The sequence below is a fragment of the Salvelinus namaycush genome, unplaced genomic scaffold (assembly GCF_016432855.1).
Source record: "Salvelinus namaycush isolate Seneca unplaced genomic scaffold, SaNama_1.0 Scaffold435, whole genome shotgun sequence".
NCBI lineage: Eukaryota > Metazoa > Chordata > Actinopteri > Salmoniformes > Salmonidae > Salvelinus > Salvelinus namaycush.
The window spans coordinates 63,679-88,437 of record NW_024061126.1 but is presented as its reverse complement, the minus strand read 5'-3'; the positions used below and the strand labels follow the sequence as shown (position 1 = coordinate 88,437).

Here is a 24,759-nt window from a genome sequence, read left to right as displayed (position 1 = left end):
CTAGAACCTTTACCCACCAAGAAAATCCACGTTATGGTTCCTTTACTCAATGCTACTGGCTCATTCCAAATGCGGGCCACTATGTTGGTTGCAGTTACACTAACAGGTAAAGTGGGTTTATCTAATGTTTATTTCTCGCTTACCCTTGTTATGAGAGCGTCCAGTTGACTTGCCCTGGCTGTTCCTCTGGCGTTTGCCTGACATGTTTACCACACTACCCCCCCCTGTCCTCTCTACGTCTGACCGCATCTTACCCCCTAACTTACCCTTGTTATGAGAGCGTCCAGTTGACTTGCCCTGGCTGTTCCTCTGGCGTTTGCCTGACATGTTTACCACACTACCCCCCCTGTCCTCTCTACGTCTGACCGCATCTTACCCCCTAACTTACCCTTGTTAGGAGAGCGTCTAGCCGACCTTCCCTGACCTTGGCGGTTCTTCTGGTGTTTCCCCGACATGCGTTTCATCTGCCGGGGGGTGCAGGGGGGAGACGTGCTGTGCAGAGCTTCCTCTTCCTTGCTGCGCTTGTCCCACAACTCTTCCACCTCGCAGTTCTGATGCACCAAACCATATTTTGAGGGATTGGCCTGCCTGCGGGACAAGAGTAGAGTTGTTTAGTACGGATTCTATGGAAACAAATCTAGTGTCTTCAACGGAAAACGTCCTATGGAGGAGATGAGGGGTGTGGTCAGAGAGAAAAATTCTGAAAGTTGATGATATGTACATTACTAGAGTTGGCAAGATTTCCTATTTATCCAATCCATGTGTAGGCCTATCCATGGCAGGCAGCCAGCCAATCTATTCTCATGCAGTGGGTTTGCTCTCCACTTAAAGGGATAGTGCGAGATTTTGGCAAATAGTAGCATGCTAGCTGCTCCCATAGACTTCCAGTCATTGTGCTAATGCTAGCTAGCAATGGCTCGCGAAACTACCTTCAAACTGCACACAGAGACATACAAATGGTATCCATGAGATCATCTGACTTTGGGTAGTAGACAAATAGCTTAATTTACAAAATGTCAAACTATTCCTTTAACTTTTACTGCCTCAGAAACCCGGATCCGGGATCACCCCCCACCCCCCCCCACACTGATTAGCATAGCTAGCATAGCTTCACAAGTAAATAGTAGCATCTAAATATCATTAAATCACAAGTCCAAGACACCAGATGAAAGATACAGATCTTGTGAATAAACCCATCATTTCTGTTTTTTAAAATGTTTTACAGGGAAGACACAATATGTAAATCTATTAGCTAACCACGTTAGCAAAATACACCACTTTTCTAACTCCATCAGTTTCTTACTCCATCACTAGCTATCACCAATTCGGCCAAATAAAGATATTGATAGCCACTAACCAAGAAAAAACCTCATCAGATGACAGTCTGATAACATATTTATGGTATAGGATAGGTTTTGTTAGAAAAATGTGCATATTTCAGGTAGAAATCACAGTTTACAATTGCACCCACCATCACAAATCGACTAGAATTACTACAGAGAGCAACGTGTATGACCAATTTACTCATCATAAAACAGTTCATAAAAATAGACAAAGCATAGCAATGGAAAGACACAGATCTTGTGATTTCAGACAATATTTCAGATTTTCTAAGCGTTTTACAGCGAAAACACAATAAATCGATAAGTTAGCATACCACATGTGCAAACATTACCAGAGCATCGATTCAAGCCAAAGAGAGCGATAACGTAATCATCGCCAAAATATATTAATTTTTTCACTAACCTTCTCAGAATTCTTCCGTTGACACTCCTGTAACATCATATTACAACATACATATATTGTTTGTTCGAAAATGTGCATATTTAGCCATAAAAAAACGTGGTTATACAATGAAAATAGTAGCAAATCACGCCTCAAAATGTCGGACGTCATCTTTCAGAGTGATCTAGTTTAATCGAAAGCTAATCATATACTTGACTAAAAAATACAGGGTTGACAGGAATCGAAAGACAAATTAGTTCTTAATGCAATCGCTGATTTACATTTCTAAAATTATCCTTACTGTGCAATACAGGGTTCGCCAAGCGAAGGGATACAAAACAAAATGGCGCAATATGCGTTTAAAATATTTCGACAGAACAACGATTTATCATATTAAATATTTCTTACTTTGAGGTGATTTTCCATCAGATTCTTGGGCAATGTATCCTTTCTTGGGTCTAATCTTCTTGTGGTCGAAAGATGTCCTCTGTCCGTCGAAATGCCCGCTAACGTTCGACCGGGACCCCGAAACGTGCCCAAAGCTTCATAGAGCATCACATAGAAATGCATCAAAATCGCACTAAACGGATATAAATTGCTATAAAACGGTTTAAATTAACTACGTTATGATGTTTCTAACTCCTATATCGAATTAAATTACAGACGGATACATTTCACGTTGATAACCGAGCCTTTGAAAATGGCATCCGGAGGTCCCTTCCTGCGTAATGGCCAGCGTCGAAAAGGGGGCTACTCTCACTCCTTGGTCTTTTATAACCTCTGAGAGCTACGCAGAAAGCCCATTCCACTTCTCATTGGTTACTGACATCCAGGGGAAGGCGGGTGAAGTTCATGTCGTTCCATAGGATACACACAGACCTTAACTGATCTGAAACCAGAGCTTCGCTCTCAGACCTTCGCACTATCTGTCATGGATTTCGCTGTAGAAAGAGTTCTGGGTCACCCACAGACATAATTCCAACGTTTTATGAAACTAGAGAGTGTTTTCTATCCAATATAATTAATAATATGCATATTGTACGAGCAAGAATTGAGCACGAGGCAGTTTAATTTGGCGACACCCAGAAAAAATAAATGCTAACTGCTCCCCCTATTGACAAAAGGTTAACTGCAGCTGCTGCCAGACTGACTACCTGCTCTAGGTACATCTGACTGATAACGAGTGGTTTGACTAGGACGTCCGTCTAGTCTGGAGCCTGCCGGGATGCAGCCTTCACTGCCTCCAACAGAACCAAGGCTGAAGGACCACAGAGGGCCAGACAGACAGGATAATGGACTGTGGTGGGTGTTCATAGTTCACATCTCTAAGGAAAACATGACGGTGTCTGATATTTCCCCATATTCCTTATTATTGCACTACATAGGGAACGGCACCATATTTGCTATAGCATATCAGATGTATGTCTGGAGCCTTACTGGCTGGCTGCTTCCTTCAGCTCCCCCAACAGTAGCAATGATGTGTAGGCTATGGCCAGACAGACAACGAAAAATGCAACCTTTTGGCTTGGCTGTGCGAGTAAAACATTTTAAAATGGTCACACTGGTGCGAGCTGCAAATTCTACCTGGTCACCTCAAACGTCCCATTTTTTTTAGCAGATAAAAATCCTGAATTTGTGAAACAGTATTATCCTCATGATCCGTGTAATAAAAGTGTTTGCTCTGCTAATGTAATGATTACGACTCACACACTCGATCCCCCCTCATGTGCCCCTTGTGATTGTAGAACATTTCAAAATACAATTGGGGGGGGGACTACTTTGGATGCAACTAGTCATCCACATTAAGGAGAAGTGAATCTAAAGTTTCATGCATTAACACTTGTATTTTCATCAACATTTATGATGAGTATTTCTGTAAATTGATGTGGCTCTCCGCAAAAATCACAGGATGTTTTGGAGGCAAAACATTAGTGAACATAACGCGCCAATGTAAACTAAGATTTTTGGATATAAATATTAACTTAATTGAACAAAACATACTTGTATTGTGTAACATGAAGTCCTATGAGTGTCATCTGATGAAGATCATCAAAGGTTAGTGATTAATTTTATCTCTATTTCTGCTTTTTGTGACTCCTCTCTTTGGCTGGAAAAATGGCTGTGTTTTTCTGTGACTAGGTGCTGACCTAACATAATCAGATGGTGTGCTTTATACGTAAAGCCTTTTTAAATCGGACACTGTGGTGGGATTAACAACAAGTTTGTCTTTAAAATGGTGTAAAATACTTGTATGTTTGAGGAATTTTAATTATGAGATTTCTGTTTGAATTTGGCGCCCTGCACTTTCACTGGCTGTTGTCAAGTCGATCCCGTTAACGGGATCTCAGCCGTAAGAAGAGGTCTCAGCTTTCTGTAGGTATAATGTTTATTTCTCAACAATCATTACTGAGCTCAAAGCATACTTTTTTACAGTCAAGATAGCACCAATTGAATTAGGCCTAATTCACCACCTGAGGAAGTGGAAACTCAAAAACACATTAGCTAGATTGCTAACTAATTATAAACCAGGTGGTTCAAGCCCTGAATGCTGAAAGACGTGGTATATAAAGACAATATGCCACGGGTATGATGCAAAACTACTTGTTAACTGTTCTAATTACGTTGGTATAAGGCACCTCAGGGTTTATGGTATATGTTCCAGGCATTCCACGTTGCACCTTAGAACAACCCTTAGCCATAGTATATTGGCCATATACCACACCCCTCTAGGCCTTGATTAAATGTAATGTCCCAAAGAAAAAAAAAAAATATTATTTTTTATTATGTACAATGGAGACCAAGTGCACTTGCGATGGCCGATGCGCAATTTCGCTCGCTCCGTATTTAAAAGCCTTATTAGTGCACATAAAGATTAAGGAAAATGTCTCTGCATTGAACAAAAAAAGCCCTATTTTGACAGTAAAATAACAACAACAAAAAAGTCTAATTGTCCAAAATTCATGATTCAAAATTCATTGTCCAAAATTCATGACAATCACTGGATTAGGATGCATATCAAGATATTTTAAATCCTGCATTCCTGCTTGGACATGTTAGATGGTATTCAATAAACGTGTTACACCTTAGTAATCTATTACACCTCTTAAAAAGTGGAATTTTCCTTTAAGGGTACAACAAATATGTTTTGTGCAAAATAGTGTTGCAAACTTCAAAAAGGCCATTCAAGGAGTTGGTCTGATGTGGTCATCATCCCCCCCCCCCCCCCCTGCTTGGGGAAACAATACAGTACAAAAGAGGAAGGCCCCCCCACTTGTGACATGTCATACCTGGACCACCTGTTGAGAGGTGCCTTTTGTTAATAAGTACATCGGTGTTAAGTGAGGTGGAAAGGAGACTGGAGTAGGACTAATGAAAATAACACTATGTCCACAGAGGTCCGATTACTAAATTCTGAGTTCTGATATGTAATTCTATGACTGTCCTTGTCCTGTTAAAGTTTTAAATGACTCTAATTCCAGGAATGTGCATCAATGGTAAAGCCCAGATGAATCTACTCTCCCAGCCCTCCTATTATTTAACCCATATGCAAACACTGGGTGCATCTGGACTCCTGTCTGGCACAGCCGCGTACACACACACTGCTCTGACACGTTGGAAGCCCAACGTCTTGCAGCAGGTGTCTTGTCTGGAAGTCCTTGGTTGCTCCCTGGGGACAGTGAAGTGTGTGTGTATAGAAGAGTCAGTGGGTATGGAAAAGTAGGGGGTGGATACAGGGGTGGCCACTTTCTATGGTCTCTGCATTGAGCCAGATGGGCAGTAGGGGCCTGTGCTCCCCATGTGGCTCTTTGTGTGTGCTCCCCCTCTCCATGCATCTCTTTCTCTCTCACTGAAAGGCTTTGGCCAGTATTTCTCCTATTAGTGAAAGCGATCCACAAATGCCCCTCCACCCAATCCACACACACACACACACACACACACACACACACACACACACACACACACACACACACACACACACACACACACACACACACACACACACACACACACACACACACACACACACACACACACACACACACACACACACACACACACACACACACGTGTGGGGGAATGTCTTTGAATCAGTTGATGGATGGAGAGACTGCTGATGTTTAGGGTACCCATTTCTCCCTGCTCTCTATTGGCTTTAGTTCTCGGGGTCAACCTCCCCCGCCCGCCCTCCCCTCTCTAATCCTATTAAAATCCCCTCTGAAAAGCTTTAGAGGGACAAAGCTGCGCCAGCCAGGGTGATCTGGGAAGGCATGCCCCCTCCCCGCATCCAGCCAGGGTAATCTGGGACGGCATGCCCCCTCCCCGCATCCAGCCAGGGTAATCTGCGAAGGCGTGCCCCCTCCCTGCATCCAGCCAGGGTAATCTGGAACGGCATGCCCCCTCCCCGCATCCAGCCAGGGTAATCTGGGAAGGCGTTCCCCCTCCCCGCATCCAGCCAGGGTAATCTGGAACGGCATGCCCCCTCCCTGCATCCAGCCAGGGTAATCTGCGAAGGCGTGCCCCCTCCCCGCATCCAGCCAGGGTAATCTGCGAAGGCGTGCCCCCTCCCCGCATCCAGCCAGGGTAATCTGGGACGGCATGCCCCCTCCCTGCATCCAGCCAGGGTAATCTGCGACAGCATGCCCCCTCCCCGCATCCAGCCAGGGTAATCTGGGACAGCATGCCCCCTCCCCGCATCCAGCCAGGGTGATCTGGGACAGCATGCCCCCTCCCCGCATCCAGCCAGGGTAATCTGGGACAGCATGCCCCCTCCCCGCATCCAGCCAGGGTAATCTGGGACGGCATGCCCCCTCCCCGCATCCAGCCAGGGTAATCTGGGACGGCGTGCCCCCTCCCCGCATCCAGCCAGGGTAATCTGCGAAGGCGTGCCCCCTCCCTGCATCCAGCCAGGGTAATCTGCGAAGGCGTGCCCCCTCCCTGCATCCAGCCAGGGTGACCTGCGAAGGCATGCCCCCTCCCCGCATCCAGCCAGGGTAATCTGCGAAGGCGTGCCCCCTCCCTGCATCCAGCCAGGGTGATCTGCGAAGGCATGCCCCCTCCCCGCATCCAGCCAGGGTAATCTGCGAAGGCGTGCATTTTTCCATTGTTTTAATTGTTTGTCTTTGTTTCTTTCACCTAAAAGGAAGTGTTGAAGTGCTTTGAGAGCTCGGTTCGTTTTTATTCTCTGTGCTAATGGGTTCAGTAATATCACGCTTACTCTACCGGGCTCGACATTAATGCTTGTCCTTTTGTCCGGGAAAAGTATAACAAATAGGTGGACAAGAGGAATATAGATTTAAATTGTCCAAATGGACAAAATAATTCACACACAAATCACAATATCCAACTGGGCTAGCAAGGTAACTCTTGATAAGAGAGGCCAACAATGGAATAACATTCAAATCTACTTTTCATGTCGGCCTACATAAATTAAAAAGCCTACAGGTCAAAGTGTAGGTAATATGCATGTCCAAACCCATGCTGACATGGAGGTGCCAGAAAATGTAGCCAAACTTTAAAATGGAGGCTAAAGGCCAGTCATGTTTGACAAATATAATGAACATTAACGTATAACGAACATTAACCATAACATATGATTTGTTTAGATCAAATGGTCACAAGACCTGAGAGTGAAGGACAGTGCCTGTTGCTAATCGCACATCACCCACCTTGAATCTGAGCTGGAGGTGGTCAGCATTTTAAAACTATTTAACCATCAACTTAAATCTGCGATATTTAACTTTTTTGGGCGAACTGACCAAATGCACATAGAAATGTGATTTATAGATCTGTCATTCTTGTTGAAATCAAGTCTAAGAAGTGGTAGATCTGTTCTATGTGTGCTATTTCTATGCTTCCCGTGCTTAAGTTTTAGTTTCGGTTTTGTACACCAGCTGAAACTGCAATATTTTTGGTTATTGAAAAGAGATTTCATAGCGGTTTTGTCACAAACTGAAATTAGATGAACTATTCTAATTTTAGCAACCAGGAAATGGCAGAGCAATTTCTGCATAATGCATCTAATTGTTTAAAACCAGAACATTTGTCATTTTATGAAGCATACCTTACCTTGTTTCAAAGTAGCCTTTCCAAAATACGACCACAGAAATACATTTGAGGGAATTATTTTATAAACGGTTCCGTATTTCACTGAAAGAATAAACATTTTGTTTTCGAAATGATTGTTTCCGGATTTGACCTGAGGCTCGTATTTCTGTGTTTATTATATTATAATTAAGTCTATCATTTGATAGAGCAGTTTGACTGAGCGGTGGTAGGCAGCAGCAGGCTTGTAAGCATTCATTCAAACAGCACTTTACAGCGTTTTCCAGCAGCTCTTAGCAATGCTTGAAGCACAGCTCTGTTTATGACTTCAAGCCTATCAACTCCCGAGATTAGGCTGGCAATACTAAAATGCCTATAAGAACATCCAATAGTCAAATGTCTATGAAATACAAATTGTATAGAGAGAAATAGTACTATAATAACTACAACCTAAAACTTCTTACCTGGGAATATTGAAGACTCATGTTAAAAGGAACCACCAGCTTTCATATGTTCTCATGTTCTGAGCAAGGAACTTAAACATTAGCTTTTTTACATGGCACATATTGCACTTTTACTTTCTTCTCCAACACTTTTTGAATTATTTAAACCAAATTGAAGATGTTTCATTATTTATTTTATTTTATATATGTGTTCTATTAAGTTAAGATAACTTCTTGAGCCTATGGGGGCGCCATTTCGACTTTGTTAAAATGAGTTCCCAAATTAAACTGCCTCGTACTCAATTCTTGCTCGTACAATATGCATATTATTATTACTATTGGATAGAAAACACTCTAGTTTCTAAAACCGTTTGAATTATTTCTCTGAGTGAAACAGAACTCATTCTGCAGCACATTTCCTGTCAGGGAGTGAGATTTCAGAAATCGAGGTCCCTGTTCTGGGGTCAGTTTATAAGTCCCAATGTAAGCTATGGGGCTACATGCACTGCATACGTCTTCCTCTAGATGTCAGTAAGCGGGGAGAATTTGAATGGAGTGGATTGCGCAATCTGGGCCCTATATATAGACCGTGGAACGGAAGTACCGTCCTTTTCAATGGTGCGCTTGACGCATGAAGACATCACAATGGCGTCCTGCAAACGCTTTCGTTTTAGTAGTTCTATATCTCCGGTCATGTTTTTATTCGTTATAGGTGTTAAAGACATCATAAGGTAGTTAATTTAAACCGACTTAGCAGTTTATAGCAGTTTATTGCGATTTTCTGGGATTTCTTTGCCATGCGCTTTCACGAGTTGGACACCACTCCAGTTGGCGGCTAACATTAGCGGCTATTTCGACCGGACAAGAGGACATCTTTCAACCCAAAGACGATTGTTCTGGAGAAAGGACACCTTGCCCAAGATTCTGATGGAAGCTCAGCTAATAGTAAGCAGTCTTTATGCTGTTAATTCGTACTTATGTTGACAAATGTCAGATAATAATTCCGCCATGAATTATGGTGCGGTCTCGCTTTAGCGCACGCTGTATGCTTGAAGTAACGTTAATTTTAAAAATGTAAGCCAGCGATTGCATTAAGAACTAATTTGTCTTTCAATTGCTGTCCAACCTGTAATTTTTTGTCAAGTTTTGGAATAGTTACTGATTAGAATAGGTGCCTCTTCAAAGATTTCTCCTGCCATTTTCTGGGCAGCTTTGCTACTTTTCTCATTGTATAACCACGATTTGTGCCGCTAAATATTCACATTTTCGAACAAACTCTATATGCATTGTGTAATATGATGTTACAGGACTGTCATCTGAAGAATTCTGAGAAGGTTAGTGAAAAAATTAATATATTTTGGTGGTGAATACATTATCGCTATGTTTGGCTGGAATCAATGCTGTTGTGTGGTTTGCTATTGTGCTAAGCTAATATAACGCTATATTGTGTTTTCGCTGTAAAACACTTAGAAAATCTGAAATATTGGCTGGATTCACAAGATCTGTGTCTTTCAATTGCTGTACGCTGTGTATTTTTAAGAAATGTTTTATGATGAGTAATTAGGTAATACACGTTGCTCTCTGTAGTTATTCTAGTCGAGTTGTGATGGTGGCTGCAATTGTAAACTATGATTTATACCTGAAATATGCACATTTTTCTAACAAAACATATGCTATACAATAAATATGTTATCAGACTGTCATCTGATGAATTTGTTTCTTGGTTAGTGGCTATTTATATCTTTATTTGGTCGAATTTGTGATAGCTACTGATGGAGTAAAAAACTGGTGGAGTAAAAAAAATGGTGTCTTTTGCTAACGTGGTTAGCTAATAGATTTACATATTGTGTCTTCCCTGTAAAACATTTTAAAAATCAGAAATGATGGCTGGATTCACAAGATGTGTATCTTTCATCTGGTGTCTTGGACTTGTGATTTAATGATATTTAGATGCTACTATTTACTTGTGACGCTATGCTAGGCTATGCTAGTAGCTTTTCTACTGATGGGGGTGCTCCCGGATCCGGGTTTGGGAGGTGTTAGAGGTTAAGATAAGTGTTCATTCTGTATTGTTGTAATTGTCATTATTATATATATTTTAAAAATGTAATCGCCCGATTTAAATCGGTATCAGCTTTTTTTGGTCCTCCAATAATCGGTATCGGCGTTGAAAAATCCTAATCGGTCGACCTCTAGTTTGTGCCCATAGGCGACATTGTTGCCGGTGATGTCTTGTGAGGACCTGCCTTACAACAGGTCTACAAGCCCTCAGTCCAGCCTCTCTCAATCTATTGCGGGCAGTCTGAGCACTGATGGAGGGATTGTGCGTTCCTGGTGTAACTCGGGCAGTTGTTGCCACCCTGTACCGGTCCAGCAGGTGTGATGTTCGGATGTACCGATCCTGTGCAGGTGTTGTTACATGTGATCTGCCACTGCGAGGACGATCAGCGGTCCATCCTGTCTCCCTGTCTTAGGCGTCTCACAGTACAGACATTGCAATTTATTGCCCTGGCAACATCTGCATTCCTCATGCCTCCTTGCAGCATGCCTAAGCCACGTTCACGCAGATGAGCAGGGACCCTGGGCATCTTTCTTTTAGTGTTTTTCAGAGTCAGTAGAAAGGACTCTTTGGTTTTCATAACTGTGACCTTAATTGCCTACCATCTGTAAGCTGTTAGTGTCTTAACCTATCTGGGGTAGGGGGCGGTATTTTCACATCTGGATAAAAAGCGTGCCCAAAGTAAACTGCCTGCTACTCAGGCCCAGAAGCTAGGATAGAAAACACTCTAAAGTTTCTAAAACTGTTAAAATAATGTCTGTGAGTTTTACAGAACTGATATGGCAGGCGAAACCCTGAGGACAAACCACCCCCCACCCCAATTTTTTTTGTTGCATAATACTGATTTTAATGGCTGGCACTTTTATTATAGGGCGAAATCCTCCCTGATTGCAGGGCTTCCACTAGATGTCAACAGTCTTGCGAAAGCGTTTCAGGCTGTTTTTTTTTTTAAACGAGGGAGAAGTTGTAATGAACATACTATTCTCCATCTTAAATTTGATCGTTTATTTGCGTATTAGGGTACCTAAGGTTTGATTATAAACGTTGATTGACTTGTTTGGATGAGTTTATTGGTAACGTTTGGGATTCATTTTGTATGCATTTTGAAGGAGGGAAATCGGTGGATTATTGACTGAAGCGCGCCAGCTAAACTGAGTTATGGATATACAGAACGACTTTATCAAACAAAAGGACCATTTGTAATGTAACAGACCTTTGAGTGCCAACAGAAGATCTTCAAAGGTAAGGCATATATTATATCGCTATTTCTGACTTTCGTGTCGCAACTGCCTGGTTGAAAATGATTTGTCATGCATTTGTATGTGGTGCGCTGTCCTCAGATAATCACATAGTTTGCTTTCGTCGTAAAGCCTTTTTGAAATCTGACACCTTGGCTGGATTAACAAGAAGTTACGCTTTATGTTGATGTATTGCACTTGTGATTTTGTGAAACTTAAATATTTAGAATACTGTATTTTGAATTTGGTGCGCTGCAATTTCACCGGATGTTGGCCAGCTGGGACGCTACCGTCCCACGTACCCTAGAGAAGTTAACGACCGTTCCACAGGTGCATGTTCATTAATAATTTTTACAAATTATCCTTGAAAGACAGGATCCTGAAAAAGGGACGTTTCTTTTTTTGCTGTGTTTATGTATATACTATATATACACTTCACCATCTATTGCATCTTAGCTGCTCTCTCACTGCTCATCCATATATTTTATACTTATATATTCTCATCCCATTCCTTTTGTGGGGCGGAATGTAGCCTAGTGGTTAGAGCGTTGTGCCAGTAACCAAAAGGTTGCATGATCGAATCCCTGAGCTGACAAGGTAAAAATCTGTCGTTCTGCCCCTGAACAAGGCAGTTAACCAACCCACTGTTCCCCGGTAGACCGTCATTGTAAATAAGAATTTGTTCTTAACTGACTTGCCTAGTAAAATAAAGGTGAAATATATATTTTTTTTAAATGTATTTGATTGTGTGTATTAGGTTTTGTTGTGGAATTGTTAGATATTACCTGTTAGATACTGCTGCACTGTCAGATCTAGAAGCATAAGCATTTTACTGCACTCCCAATGACATCTGCTAACCATGTGTATGTGACCAATAAAATTAGATTTTTGATTTTGAGTAAGACCAATTGTGGACTACAGGAAACAGGGAGGCGAGCACGCCCCCATCCATATCGACGGGGCCGCAGTGGAGCAGGTCGAGAGCTTCAAGTTCCTCGGTGTCCAAATCACTAAAGACTTCAAATGTTGAGGTTGAAAAAGTTTGGCATGGGCCATCAAATCCTCAAAAAGTTCTGCAGCTGTACCATTGAGAACCTTTTTTGACTGGCTGCATCACTGCTTGATATGGCAATAGCACCGCTCTCGATCGCATGGCGCTACAGAGGGTGGTGCGGACAGCCCAGTACATCAATGGAGCCGAGCTCCCTGCCATCCAGGACATCTATATCAGGCGGTGTGAAAGGAAGGCCCAGAAAATCATTAGACTCCAACCACCCAAGCCATAGACTAGGGTGGTAGAGAGAGTAGCCATACAGACTCAAGCTAGTTAGACAAACTAAAGAAGCTAGCGAACAGGGCTTTTTCTGGTTCACAAAGGGGCTAAGGTGGTGGACGTAGAAGGGGCTGTGGCAATGGGTGTTGTTGGCGAGGCTGAATTTTAGAGTAAACTTTACAGGATCCTATCTTGGTGGTTTAAGTACATTTTCTGCAATTCTACACATTTCTCCATGGAGCCAAGATATATTTTTGCACTTTCAAAGAAAATGTTCTGCAATTCTAAAAGACAAATGTGTTTTTTTGCTCAAATATAAAATCAATACTGCTAAATTTGTTTTTGAAATTTTAAAAATTATCCTCGACAGTCCAGCTTTTATTTTTGTGATTGAGAACGAAAAATATAGGTCCATTAGCTTTCTACATACTTTGTAGCTGCTTGTTTTAGTGGTTTAAGTTTACACTGAAAGCATTTTTCCATCCCTGCCCAAGGATTTCCAAAATCCTTAACTATGCCAGCCAGCTATGTTAGACAGCTATATTCATTTGGGCTATTTCGCTGCACTTACTGTCCTAGTCTACAACAACTCCATTCAAATTAAACAGCCTACTTACTTCTTCTCATTTAAGTAACTTAATTTCAGAATTATTATTCCATTTTGCATTGATTAGAGATCTCCCACGTTGCATGCTACACATTCGGCTAGTGGCCAATCTGCAAAAAGTGCTTTAAATTTGAGATACCTCTTCCGGAGGCATAACAAAGCACAACCATGTTGTTTTTCCCATATCTTTAAGGTCTCCTATATATGAAATGGATGGTTGTATAAAAATATTTTACTGCAAAAGTGGTTATATTGATAGATGTGACACACCCCCTTAAACAGTGCAGAATAATACTTGGCTGGAGGAGGGGTGGTGGCATAAACTCATGTAACCCCATATTGAAAGCTCTGATATTGTAAAAATGACATATCCTAATGCTTTTTGTTTGTGTATCTTAAAGCATTTTGGAAATATAGACCTGTAAACGCAGATACAATAGTCAGAAACATAAACTTTCCCCCACTGTGGTATAACTTGTGCTCTTAAGTCACATCCTTATCATTTAGAAGTGAGCTTTGATTCATTGCTAGTCCAATACGTCTGCCTGAATCCAACATGACCTACTGGCTCACTGCATTTGGAGTTGCCAAATTACTTTCTGCCCTGGAGTTGCTGTATACATTTATGACAAACAAGAGGCACCTTAGAATAATACAACTTGCTGTATGTGATCGTTTATGGTGGATGGGGATTGACTGTGACAGTGGTCTTTGTGCACCATGCTTGATCAGATCCACCTCCTCTGCAACCCTTTTACTGTTCATCAAAACCCAGGGATTATCTTCAAATGTGTGTGGAGCTGTGCTATGTCCCTCACAACCAAAACGTCTTCGTGTAACTAGGTCATAGGCTATGATTACTAACTAACCGGAGGTCACCCGCACAAGTTCTGTCACGCCCCATATCTCCTGCTGGGCGTGCCCCCCCCAATACCAACCACCCACAGTTAATATCGGCTAAATGATCCTACCGGACTTCAAAAAAGGAACATAAAGAAATAATGAGGACTTTTTCCTTTGCCATTCAACATTTAAAAAAACTCCACACAGGCCAGTTAGGTGACAGCCCTTTCACAGACTCTCCACAACCAGGCAACCAACCCTTCCACTACTGGAGTATCCCCAGTAGGGCTGACCCCATTTAGTCGACTGGTCGATTGTTTGGTCAATATGCTGTTGGTTGACAGAGATCTCTTTAGTCGAGCTGTCGCAAATTGATTTTCATGGAGTACGAGACACCCGTCTGATATACGCCTGTTTCCGTGGACTAACCCCATTGCAGAGACTTGATTCAGCTGCCCTGTGCACCTGGTAGTCAAAATGTTCCATCCAGCCATCTCATTTGTCAGAAGTTATAAACTCCGCCTACCCGGCAGGTCCAGGGAGTAAATCAAGTGCACCTATAGGCCTACCGCTGGCCAGAGCTTGTGTCAGCAGCTTTCACAGCTTGATAGGTTACTGAAGGAGATTTCTAAACTTTCTAAACAATGACGAGAGAGCGACTGTCAACAAATTGAGGAAAGGGCTGCTGTTTTCATGGGTGAGTTCATGTTTAAGATTTTATTCAGAACTGTTCAGCACTTTATTCAGCAAATTTACAAACCATAAAACGCCCTCTCCAGCCCAGCCTATCCCCAAACGCTACAAAGTGAATCTATAGGCTTGCGTGTTATTATTGGTGGCTTTTGTCTTTCTAATATCAAAGAATAGTTTGTGTTCTCTTGTCATAGGAGTAACATGAACTGCTGCATGAAGCAGAAATAATGAAGTGTGACTCGAGTTCCGCCATTAGCTGGAAGATTGTGTCCCCGTCATTCTCAGAGGGAGAGAGAGTGGATGGATGCTGAGGCAGCCTCTTCCCTCCCTCCCGCCAGACTGACCATCAGATGCAGATCTTATGGAAAAATACACTAATCGTTAGTTGAAAGAACAGACTACTCTCAGTCGTCAGATATTTTGTTGTTGTTGGGGCCAGCCCTAATCCCCAGCATCATTCAGGCTGGGATAATGTTCCAGTTAGTCAATTGGTCTCTTTGGTATGCAAGTTGCATCTGCTGACTGCTGATACCGAACTGTGGAAATGGAAACTGATCACTCCACAGCCCCAATTCCCCTCCAGTCATACAGGAAGGATCCTGCCCTTGTCACTGCAGCTTGACTAGAATGACCAGTTAGCTGTGCAAGCTGGTCAGGCCACAGAACCACCACCGGCTGCTGGTCAGGCCCCAGAACCACCACCACTACTGGCTGCTGGTCAGGCCCCACCACCACCACCACTACTGGCTGCTGGTCAGGCCCCAGAACTACCACCACCACCACCACCACTACTGGCTGCTGGTCAGGCCCCAGAACTACCACCACCACCACTACTGGCTGCTGGTCAGGCCCCAGAACTACCACCACCACCACTACTGGCTGCTGGTCAGGCCCCAGAACTACCACCACCACCACTACTGGCTGCTGGTCAGGCCCCAGAACTACCACCACCACCACTACTGGCTGCTGGTCAGGCCCCAGAACTACCACCACCACCACTACTGGCTGCTGGTCAGGCCCCAGAACTACCACCACCACCACTACTGGCTGTTGGTCAGGCCCCAGAACTACCACCACCACCACTACTGGCTGCTGGTCAGGCCCCAGAACTACCACCACCACCACTACTGGCTGCTGGTCAGGCCCCAGAACTACCACCACCACCACTACTGGCTGCTGGTCAGGCCCCAGAACTACCACCACCACCACTACTGGCTGCTGGTCAGGCCCCAGAACTACCACCACCACCACTACTGGCTGCTGGTCAGGCCCCAGAACTACCACCACCACCACTACTGGCTGCTGGTCAGGCCCCAGAACTACCACCACCACCACTACTGGCTGCTGGTCAGGCCCCAGAACTACCACCACCACTGGCTGCTGGTCAGGCCCCAGAACTACCACCACCACTGGCTGCTGGTCAGGCCCCAGAACTACCACCACCACTGGCTGCTTTGTATCCTTCGGAGGACACACCCATGTCCTGGTCGCCTCAAACACTTTGAATCAACCTTGCACTTCATTTTAGTGGGGAAAAGAAGGCTGCACATATACACTATTAGAGTAGCTGACTGTTATATTACGGTTGAGATCCTGTAACTTGGTTATGCTACTGTGTGCTTGTGATGTGAAAGGCTGGTTGTTATACAGTGCATTCGGAAAGTATTCAGACCCCTTGACTTTTTCAACATTTTCTTACGTTATAGCCTTATTCCAAAATTGGTTCATTCCCCCCCCCCTCATCAATCTACACACAATACCTCATAATGACAAAGCAAAAACAGCTTTTTAGAAATTTTGCAAATGTATTAAACATAACAAAACTAAATATCACATTAACGTACGTATTCAGACTCTTTACTGAGTACTTTGTTGAAGCACCTTTGGCAGCGATTACAGCCTTGAGTCTTCTTGGGTATGACACTACAAGTTTGGCACTCCTGCATTTGGGGAAAGAAGTAGAGGTCGACCGATTGTGATTTTTCAGTGTCGATACCGATTATTGGAGGACCAAAAAAAGCCGATACCGATTTTTTTAAAAATCGGCCTATTTATATATATATGTAATAATGACAATTACAAAAAAAATAGGTTTTAGGTTGTAGTTATTATAGGAATTATGACGCGTCGACTATTTCTCTATACCATTTGTATTTCACATACCTTTGACTATTGGATGTTCTTATAGGCACTTTAGTATTGCCAGCCTAATCTCAGGAGTTGATAGGATTGAAGTCATAAACAGCGCTGTGATCAAGCATTACTAAGAGCTGCTGGCAAACGCAGTAAAGTTTGAATGAATGCTTACGAGTTTGCTGCTGCCTACCACCGCTCAGTCAAACTGCTCTATCAAATGATAGACTTAATTATAATATAATAAACACAGAAATACGAGCCTTTGGTCATTAATACGGTCAAACCGGAAACTATAATTTCGAAAACAAAACGTTTATTCTTTCAGTGAAATACGGAACCGTTCCGTATTTTATCGAACGGGTGGCAACCCTGAGTCTAAATATTGCTGTTACATTGCACAACATTCAATGTTATGTCATAATTATGTAAAATTCTGGCAAAATAGTTCGCAACGAGCCAGGCGGCCCAAACTGTTGCATATACCCTGACTCTGCGTGCATTGAAAACAAGAGAAGTGACACAATTTTCCTAGTTAATATTGCCTGCTAACATGAATTTATTTGAAATAAATATGCAGGTTTAAAAAATATATATACTTCGGTGTATTGATTTTAAGAAAGGCATTGATGTTTATGGTTAGGTGCATTGGTGAAACGATTGTGCTTTTTTCGCAAATGCGCTTTTGTTAAATCATCCCCCGTTTGGCGAAGTAGGCTGTGATTCAATGATTAATTAACAGGCACCGCATTGATTATATGCAACGCAGGACAAGCTAGTTAACCTAGTAATATCATCAACCATGTGTAGTTAACTAGGGATTATGTTAAGATTGATTGTTTTTTATAAGATACATTTAATGCTAGCTAGCAAATTACCTTGGCTCCTTGCTGCACTAGCGTAACAGCTGATCATCAGCCTGCCACGCAGTTTCCTCGTGGAATGCAATGTAAATCGGCCATAATCTGCATCCAAAAATGCAGATTACCGATAGTTATGAACACTTGAAATCTGCCATGCATCGGTCTACCTCTAGAAAAATGACTCAAGGCTATAATCGCTGCCAAAAGTGCTTTAACAGAGTACTGAGTAAAGGGTCTGAATACTTATGTAAACATATATTTTAGTTTTTTTATTTGCAAACATTTCTAAAAACCTGGTTCTGCTTTTTCAATATGGGGAAGTCTGTATAGATTGAAAAAAATATATGTTTTGTCCATTTTAGAATAAAACGTGGAAAAAGTCAAGAGGTCTGAATACTTTCCGAATGCACTCGATATATAAAATATATACAGTACCACTCAAAAGTTTGGACACATCTACTCATTCAAGGGTTTCTGTACTTTTACTATTTTCTGCATAGAAGAAGAATAGTGAAGACATAAAAACTATAAAATAACACATATGGTATCATGTAGTAACCCCAAAAGTGTTGAATCAAAATATAGTTGATAAGAGATTCTTCAAAGTAGCCAACCTTTGCCTTGATGACTAGAGGTCGACCGATTATGATTTTTCAATGCTGATACCGATTATTGGAGGACCAAAAAAAGCCGATACCGATTAAGGAGAAGTTTATCTATAATTCCATGCATAACACTTGTATCTTTTATCAATGTTTATGATTAGTATTTCTGTAAATTGATGTGGCTCTCTGCAAAATCACCGGATGTTTTGGAAGCAGAACATTACTGAACATAACGCGCCAATGTAAACTGAGATTTTTGGATATAAATATGAACTTTATCGAACAAAACATACATGGATTGTGTAACATATAGTCCTATGAGTGTCATCTGATGAAGATCATCAAAGGTTAGTGATTAATTTTATCTCTAATCTGCTTTTTGTCACTCCTCTCTTTGGCTGGAAAAATGGCTGTGTTTTTCTGTGACTAGGTGCTGACCTAACAATCGCATGGTATGCTTTCGTCGTAAAGCCTTTTTGTAATCGGACACCGTGGTGGGATTAACAACAAGTTTATCTTTAAAATGGTGTATAATACTTGTATGTTTGAGGAATTTTAATTATGAGATTTGTTGTTCGAAATTTGGCGCCCTGCACTTTCACTGGCTGTTGTCATATCGATCCCTTTAACGGGATTGCAGCCATAAGAAGTTAACTTCTTTGGGGTAGGGGGCAGTATTTTCACGTCCGGATGAAAATCGTGCCCAGAGCTAGAATATGCATATCATTAGTAGATTTGGATAGAAAACACTCTGACGTTTCTAAAACTGTTTAAATGATGTCTGTGAGTATAACAGAACTCATATGGCAGACAAAAACCTGAGAAAAAATCCAACCCGGAAGTGGGAAATCTGAGGTTAGTCGATTTTCAACTCAGCTCCTATTGAAGATAAAGTGGGATATTGGTGATGTTGCACTTCCTAAGGCTTCCACTAGATGTCAACAGTCTTTAGAACCTTGTCTGATGCATCTACTGTGAAGTGGGGCCGAATGAGAGGGGAATGAGTCAGAGGTCTGGCAGAATGCTTTGAGCTCGTGACGCTTGTTCACGTGAGAGCGAGCTCTGTTCCATAGCTTTTCTACAGACAAAGGAATTCTCCGGTTGGAACATTATTGAAGATTTATGTTAAAATCATCCTAAAGATTGATTCTATACTTCGTTTGACATGTTTCTACGGACTGTAATATGACTTTTCCTCTGAACTTTTGCCTGGACCTGCCCGCGCGTCGTGAGTTTAGATTATGTACTGAACCCGCGAACAACAAGGAGGAATTTGGACATAAATGGACTTTATGGAACAAATCAAACATTTATTGTTGAACTGGGATTCCTGGGAGTGCATTCTAACGAAGATCATCAAAGGTAAGTGAATATTTATAATGCTATTTCTGACTTATGTTGACTCCAACATGGCGGATATCTTCTTGGATTGTGTTGATCTCTGAGCGCCGTACTCAGATTATTGCATGGTTTGCTTTTTCCTTAAAGTTTTTTTTTTTTTTTTTTATATATATATATATTTTTTTTTTTAAATCTGACACAGCGGTTGCATTAAGGAGAAGCATATCTTTAGATCTGTGAATAACACTTGTATTTTTATCAATGTTTATTATGAGTATTTCTGTGATTTGATGTGGCTCTGTACAAATTCACAGGATGTTTTGGAGGCAAAGCCAAATGTAAACTGAGGTTTTTGGATATAAATATGAACTTGATCAAACAAAACATACATGTATTGTGTAACATGTTGTCCCGGGAGTGTCATCTGATGAAGAATATCAAAGGTTAGTGATAAATTATCAATATTTCAGCTTTTTGTGACTCCTCTCTTTGGTTGGAAAATCGCTGTATGATTTCTGTGACTAGTTGCTGACCTAACATAATGATATGTTCTGCTTTCGCCGAAAAGCTTTTTTTGAAATCAGACACTGTGGTTGGATTAACGAGAATTTTATCTTTAAAATGGTGTCTAATACTTGTATGTTTGAGAAAATTGAATTATGAGATTTCTGTTGATTGAATTTGGCGCCCTGCAATTTCATTGGCTGTTGGCGAGGGGTTCCGCTAGCGAAACCCCAGTCCTAGACAGGTTAAGATTAATTGTTTTTTTATAAGATAAGTTTAACACTAGCTAGCAACTTACCTTGGCTCCTTGCAGACACAAGGTCCTTTTGATGCTGCACTCGCGTAACAGGTGGTCAGCCTGCCACGCAGTCTCCTCGTGGATTGCAATGTAATCGTCCCATAAATCGGCATCCAAAAATGCAGATTATTATGAAAACTTGAAATCGGCCCTAATTAATCGTCCATGCCGATTAAAATCAGTCAACCTCTAGTAGGCATGTTGTGTAAATCAAATGATACAAACCCCCCAAAAAATCCATTCTAATTCCAGGTTGTTTGGCAACAAAATAGGAAAAATGCCCAGAGGGGTGAATACTTTTGCAAGCCACTGTAGGCCTGTTAAAATGTTGTCTGGCCTGCCATGCCAAATAAAATAAATAAAAAAATATGAGCAAAAAATATTCTAAGTTGCTAGGTGTAGGCAAGGCCATTAGCAAATATGCAATGTATAAAGTTGATTTGAGTAAAACACATAGGGTGTGTCTATGTAAAAAAATAAATAGCTATTGGTCAAAAGAACAGACGACTTTTGGTCGACCAAGATTTTATTTAGTTGGGGACAGCCCCTACACTCGTGTCCCTGTAGCATGCTCTTTCTGCTCCAAGCTACTTCTAGAAGAAAAATCCACTGTGCTCTTTTGTTGCCTGATGGCCTCAGAGTAGCACCCATCTGACACTAGTGAATTACTGCTGCACTGTTTGTGTGTACATGCGTGTGCCCTCAGAAGTGCCCATCTGACAGCAGTTGCGTTACTGCTGCAGTGCAGATGGTGTCAAGTGTCTGGGTGCCTCAATCTGAATGGCTCATCTGATAGCCTTTGGTACTGTCGGGACGTAATAAAGGCTGGTGGAATGTTACAGCCTCTGGGCAGGGACACAGCGTGCATGACAAACTGCTAGGAGGGGCCAAAGTGTCTGTGGTGGGGGGTGTCTTGACTCTACACATAAAGGCACTGCAGCAGGAGCCAGATTGCAAGAGGTGATTTAGTGACCTTTGTACAATTGACAAGGAGGATTTTTACATTTTTAGGGAGGAACACTTCTGGGTCACTTTTGCAAGAAAGCATGTGCCTGTTGCCCACTTTTCACTGTAGTGAGGAATAATGACAGAAAAGCTCCATCAGATGCAGAAGCTCACTATGGTTCACACAACCACACGTGAAAGTGCTGATGCCACACTCCACTCTGGAAAGATTTTAGGTTGCAAAAACTCAGTGGTTTCAGATAAGATCCATTACTGTCAGAACATAGACCACAGCTTTGGAAAGACTGATCCATTACTATGTCAGAACATAGACCACAGCTTTGGAAAGACTGATCCATTACTATGTCAGAACATAGACTACAGCTTTGGAAAGACTGATCCATTACTATGTCAGAACATAGACTACAGCTTTGGAAAGACTGATCCATTACTATGTCAGAACATAGACTACAGCTTTGGAAAGACTGATCCATTACTATGTCAGAACATAGACTACAGCTTTGGAAAGACTGATCCATTACTATGTCAGAACATAGACTACAGCTTTGGAAAGACTGATCCATTACTATGTCAGAACATAGACTACAGCTTTGGAAAGACTGATCCATTACTATGTCAGAACATAGACTACAGCTTTGGAAAGACTGAAAGGTGCAATTGAGTTTATTTTTTAATTCTATGCGAGTGTTACGCAATTACCATTCTTGTGTAGAATGTATCGGTGTCTCTAGCTCCTCAACAACATTCTCTGTAACACCAGTAGGATGACAGCAGAATATCTGCCACTAAACCAGAAGAAAAATAGAAGAACAGAACAGGCCAAACCGGACCCCACCCTGCTCAGAAAACAGTGTGAATATGTGACTGACGCCACCCAGATAGCAACATTGGACTAGGGCTGGGCGGTACACCGTATTTTACTCTATACACCGGTATTGATGCAGGGACCGGTTTGGGTTTTTACTTTACCTTCTAGAACTTTATTTGAATGTTTGGTTTGTTAAATGTGATACGCAGTGTGTAACGCCCATTTGTAACACCCATTTGTATAGTTGACTCCGCTACTTGAGTCATCACTCCCTCTCCCACTCTCTCTCCCACTCTCTCTCCCACTCTCTCTCCCACTCAAGGATCACCACTCAAGGAGCTCATTTGTTGTTGCTTGACCACGAGACGCTTGCGTTCAGTCTGCATGGGCAATGCAGCACATGCAACAATGTTGATGACAACGATGTTATTTTTACTTTGATCTTAATATAAATCCACAAGCGTTCTATAAATTACAATATTAGTTTGTGTTTCTTACATCTGCAAACAGCTAGTTTGTATTTTCTTAGCAAGTTAAGCTAAATTGTGTTAGCCACTAATGCCTAGTTAGCTGGCTAGCTAACTAGCTAATAAAAGTACTAATAGACTCAGAGCAAACGTAGCTAGCTAATACAGCCGGATACCAGTGCTGGTGGAGGCCTAAATCAGCATGTTGTTTGTGCAACAGTATCTTCTAAATCAAAGAGGAATAGGCGAAGCATGAATATGTTGGCTACATGAATAAAGATTTAACGTAGCCAAAGATTATAGGGTTCCCTAGGAAACACTGAACATCACTTTGGTTCCTACTCTGTCACAATAACTCGTCCATGGCATTTTCATTTGTTGTCATGTCCAACACTGTATTCAAAGAGCCCACTGTTATTTATATTCTAACTATAGAATTAGAATAAACATTGTACTTCCATGATTCCAAAGGTTCACCCAAGTGTTTTGATCTAAATTGCAACATTTGGTTAAAAATAAGGCCTAGTATTTTTCTCCATATCGTGGCAGTGTGGAAATGATCTCAAATGAGTGCAGGAAATGCAGAAATTGATGGAAATGCAAGATTTTTTTTTTTTGGTTTATACTGTTCAATTCAACTTCAACCTATCAGAATGGAGAAAGACCCATTGAAATAATTTAGAATATGTGTTGCCACCCGCACTAGTCATAAAGCAAATGTAGAACTTTTATTAAAATCAAAAACATAAAATACCGTCAAATATGGTATTTTTCAAATTTATATTTTGGCCATATCGCCCAGCACTACATCGGACAGCACCACACACACGTGCACAGCCATGCCCATACACAGCTTTGATTGCCCGAAGAATGCGCTTGAACCCTGATCAAAATAATTTTGCAAAAAAAGGGAAAGTCATCATTTTTGTGCTGCACAGTACTTAAGACAACAATGAAACATGACATTGCATCCCAAGAGACCAGCTGGTGGCATTTAAAACTGAAATCTAGGACTGTAATGCCTGGATTGGAATGCCCTGCCAATGTTTCAGATCCATGGGAGTACAGAGGGTCTAACCCCGGGAATCATGTCTAACCCCGAGAATCATGTCGAACGCCGAGAATCATGTCGAACGCCGAGAATCATGCCTAACGCCGAGAATCATGCCTAACCCCGAGAATCATGCCTAACCCCGAGAATCATGCCTAACCCCGAGAATCATGCCTAACCCCGAGAATCATGCCTAACCCCGAGAATCATGCCTAACCCCGAGAATCATGCCTAACCCCGAGAATCATGCCTAACCCCGAGAATCATGCCTAACGCCGAGAATCATATCTAACGCCGAGAATCATGTCTAACCCGAGAATCTTCTGACAGTCAAACTTACAGCTATGTGGCAGTCTTTTCTGTGTTCTATCAAGATCCTGCAACATAGTGTTTATAGCCACTATGCTGCATCAGTCGGGCTACAGGTGATAATGCTTATTGCTAATAGCACACCTGATAATATGGACCATGTATAGGATATATGCATGGTCTAATATGTTAAATCATTTTACCAATATGTTATTGGGCTCATTTCTGGAGGTGGAAATAATATTTTAAATGGCGTCAGCATAATTCTATTTTCAGTCATTTTGGAGTAGAATGTCCTTTTAAAAAGACACCAGAACTGAGCTTCTCAGTCCAACAAAAATTCTACAACCTTTCCAGAGGAAACACTGCTAGGGCGTAATGTAAACAGACAATCATGTAATGATTATGGCCTGAATAACCTTAGGACACTTCCTTCCTGAATCACATGGTGTGGCATGATGGCGCACCAGTCTTTTCCAAGCGTGCAAAGG

General features: G+C 41.9%; 1 protein-coding gene across 2 annotated transcripts in view; it reads right to left on the bottom strand.

Moving 5' to 3' along the window:
• The window catches only part of LOC120041312 (mitogen-activated protein kinase kinase kinase 4-like), an 83,824-nt gene that overhangs the window by 53,840 nt on the left and 5,225 nt on the right, over positions 1-24,759 (bottom strand). For both annotated transcript variants that reach the window (XM_038986250.1, XM_038986252.1), the window contains exon 2: positions 389-588. In XM_038986250.1, coding sequence (XP_038842178.1) covers positions 389-588 — 200 coding nt within the window. The remainder of the gene's footprint in view (positions 1-388; positions 589-24,759) is intronic.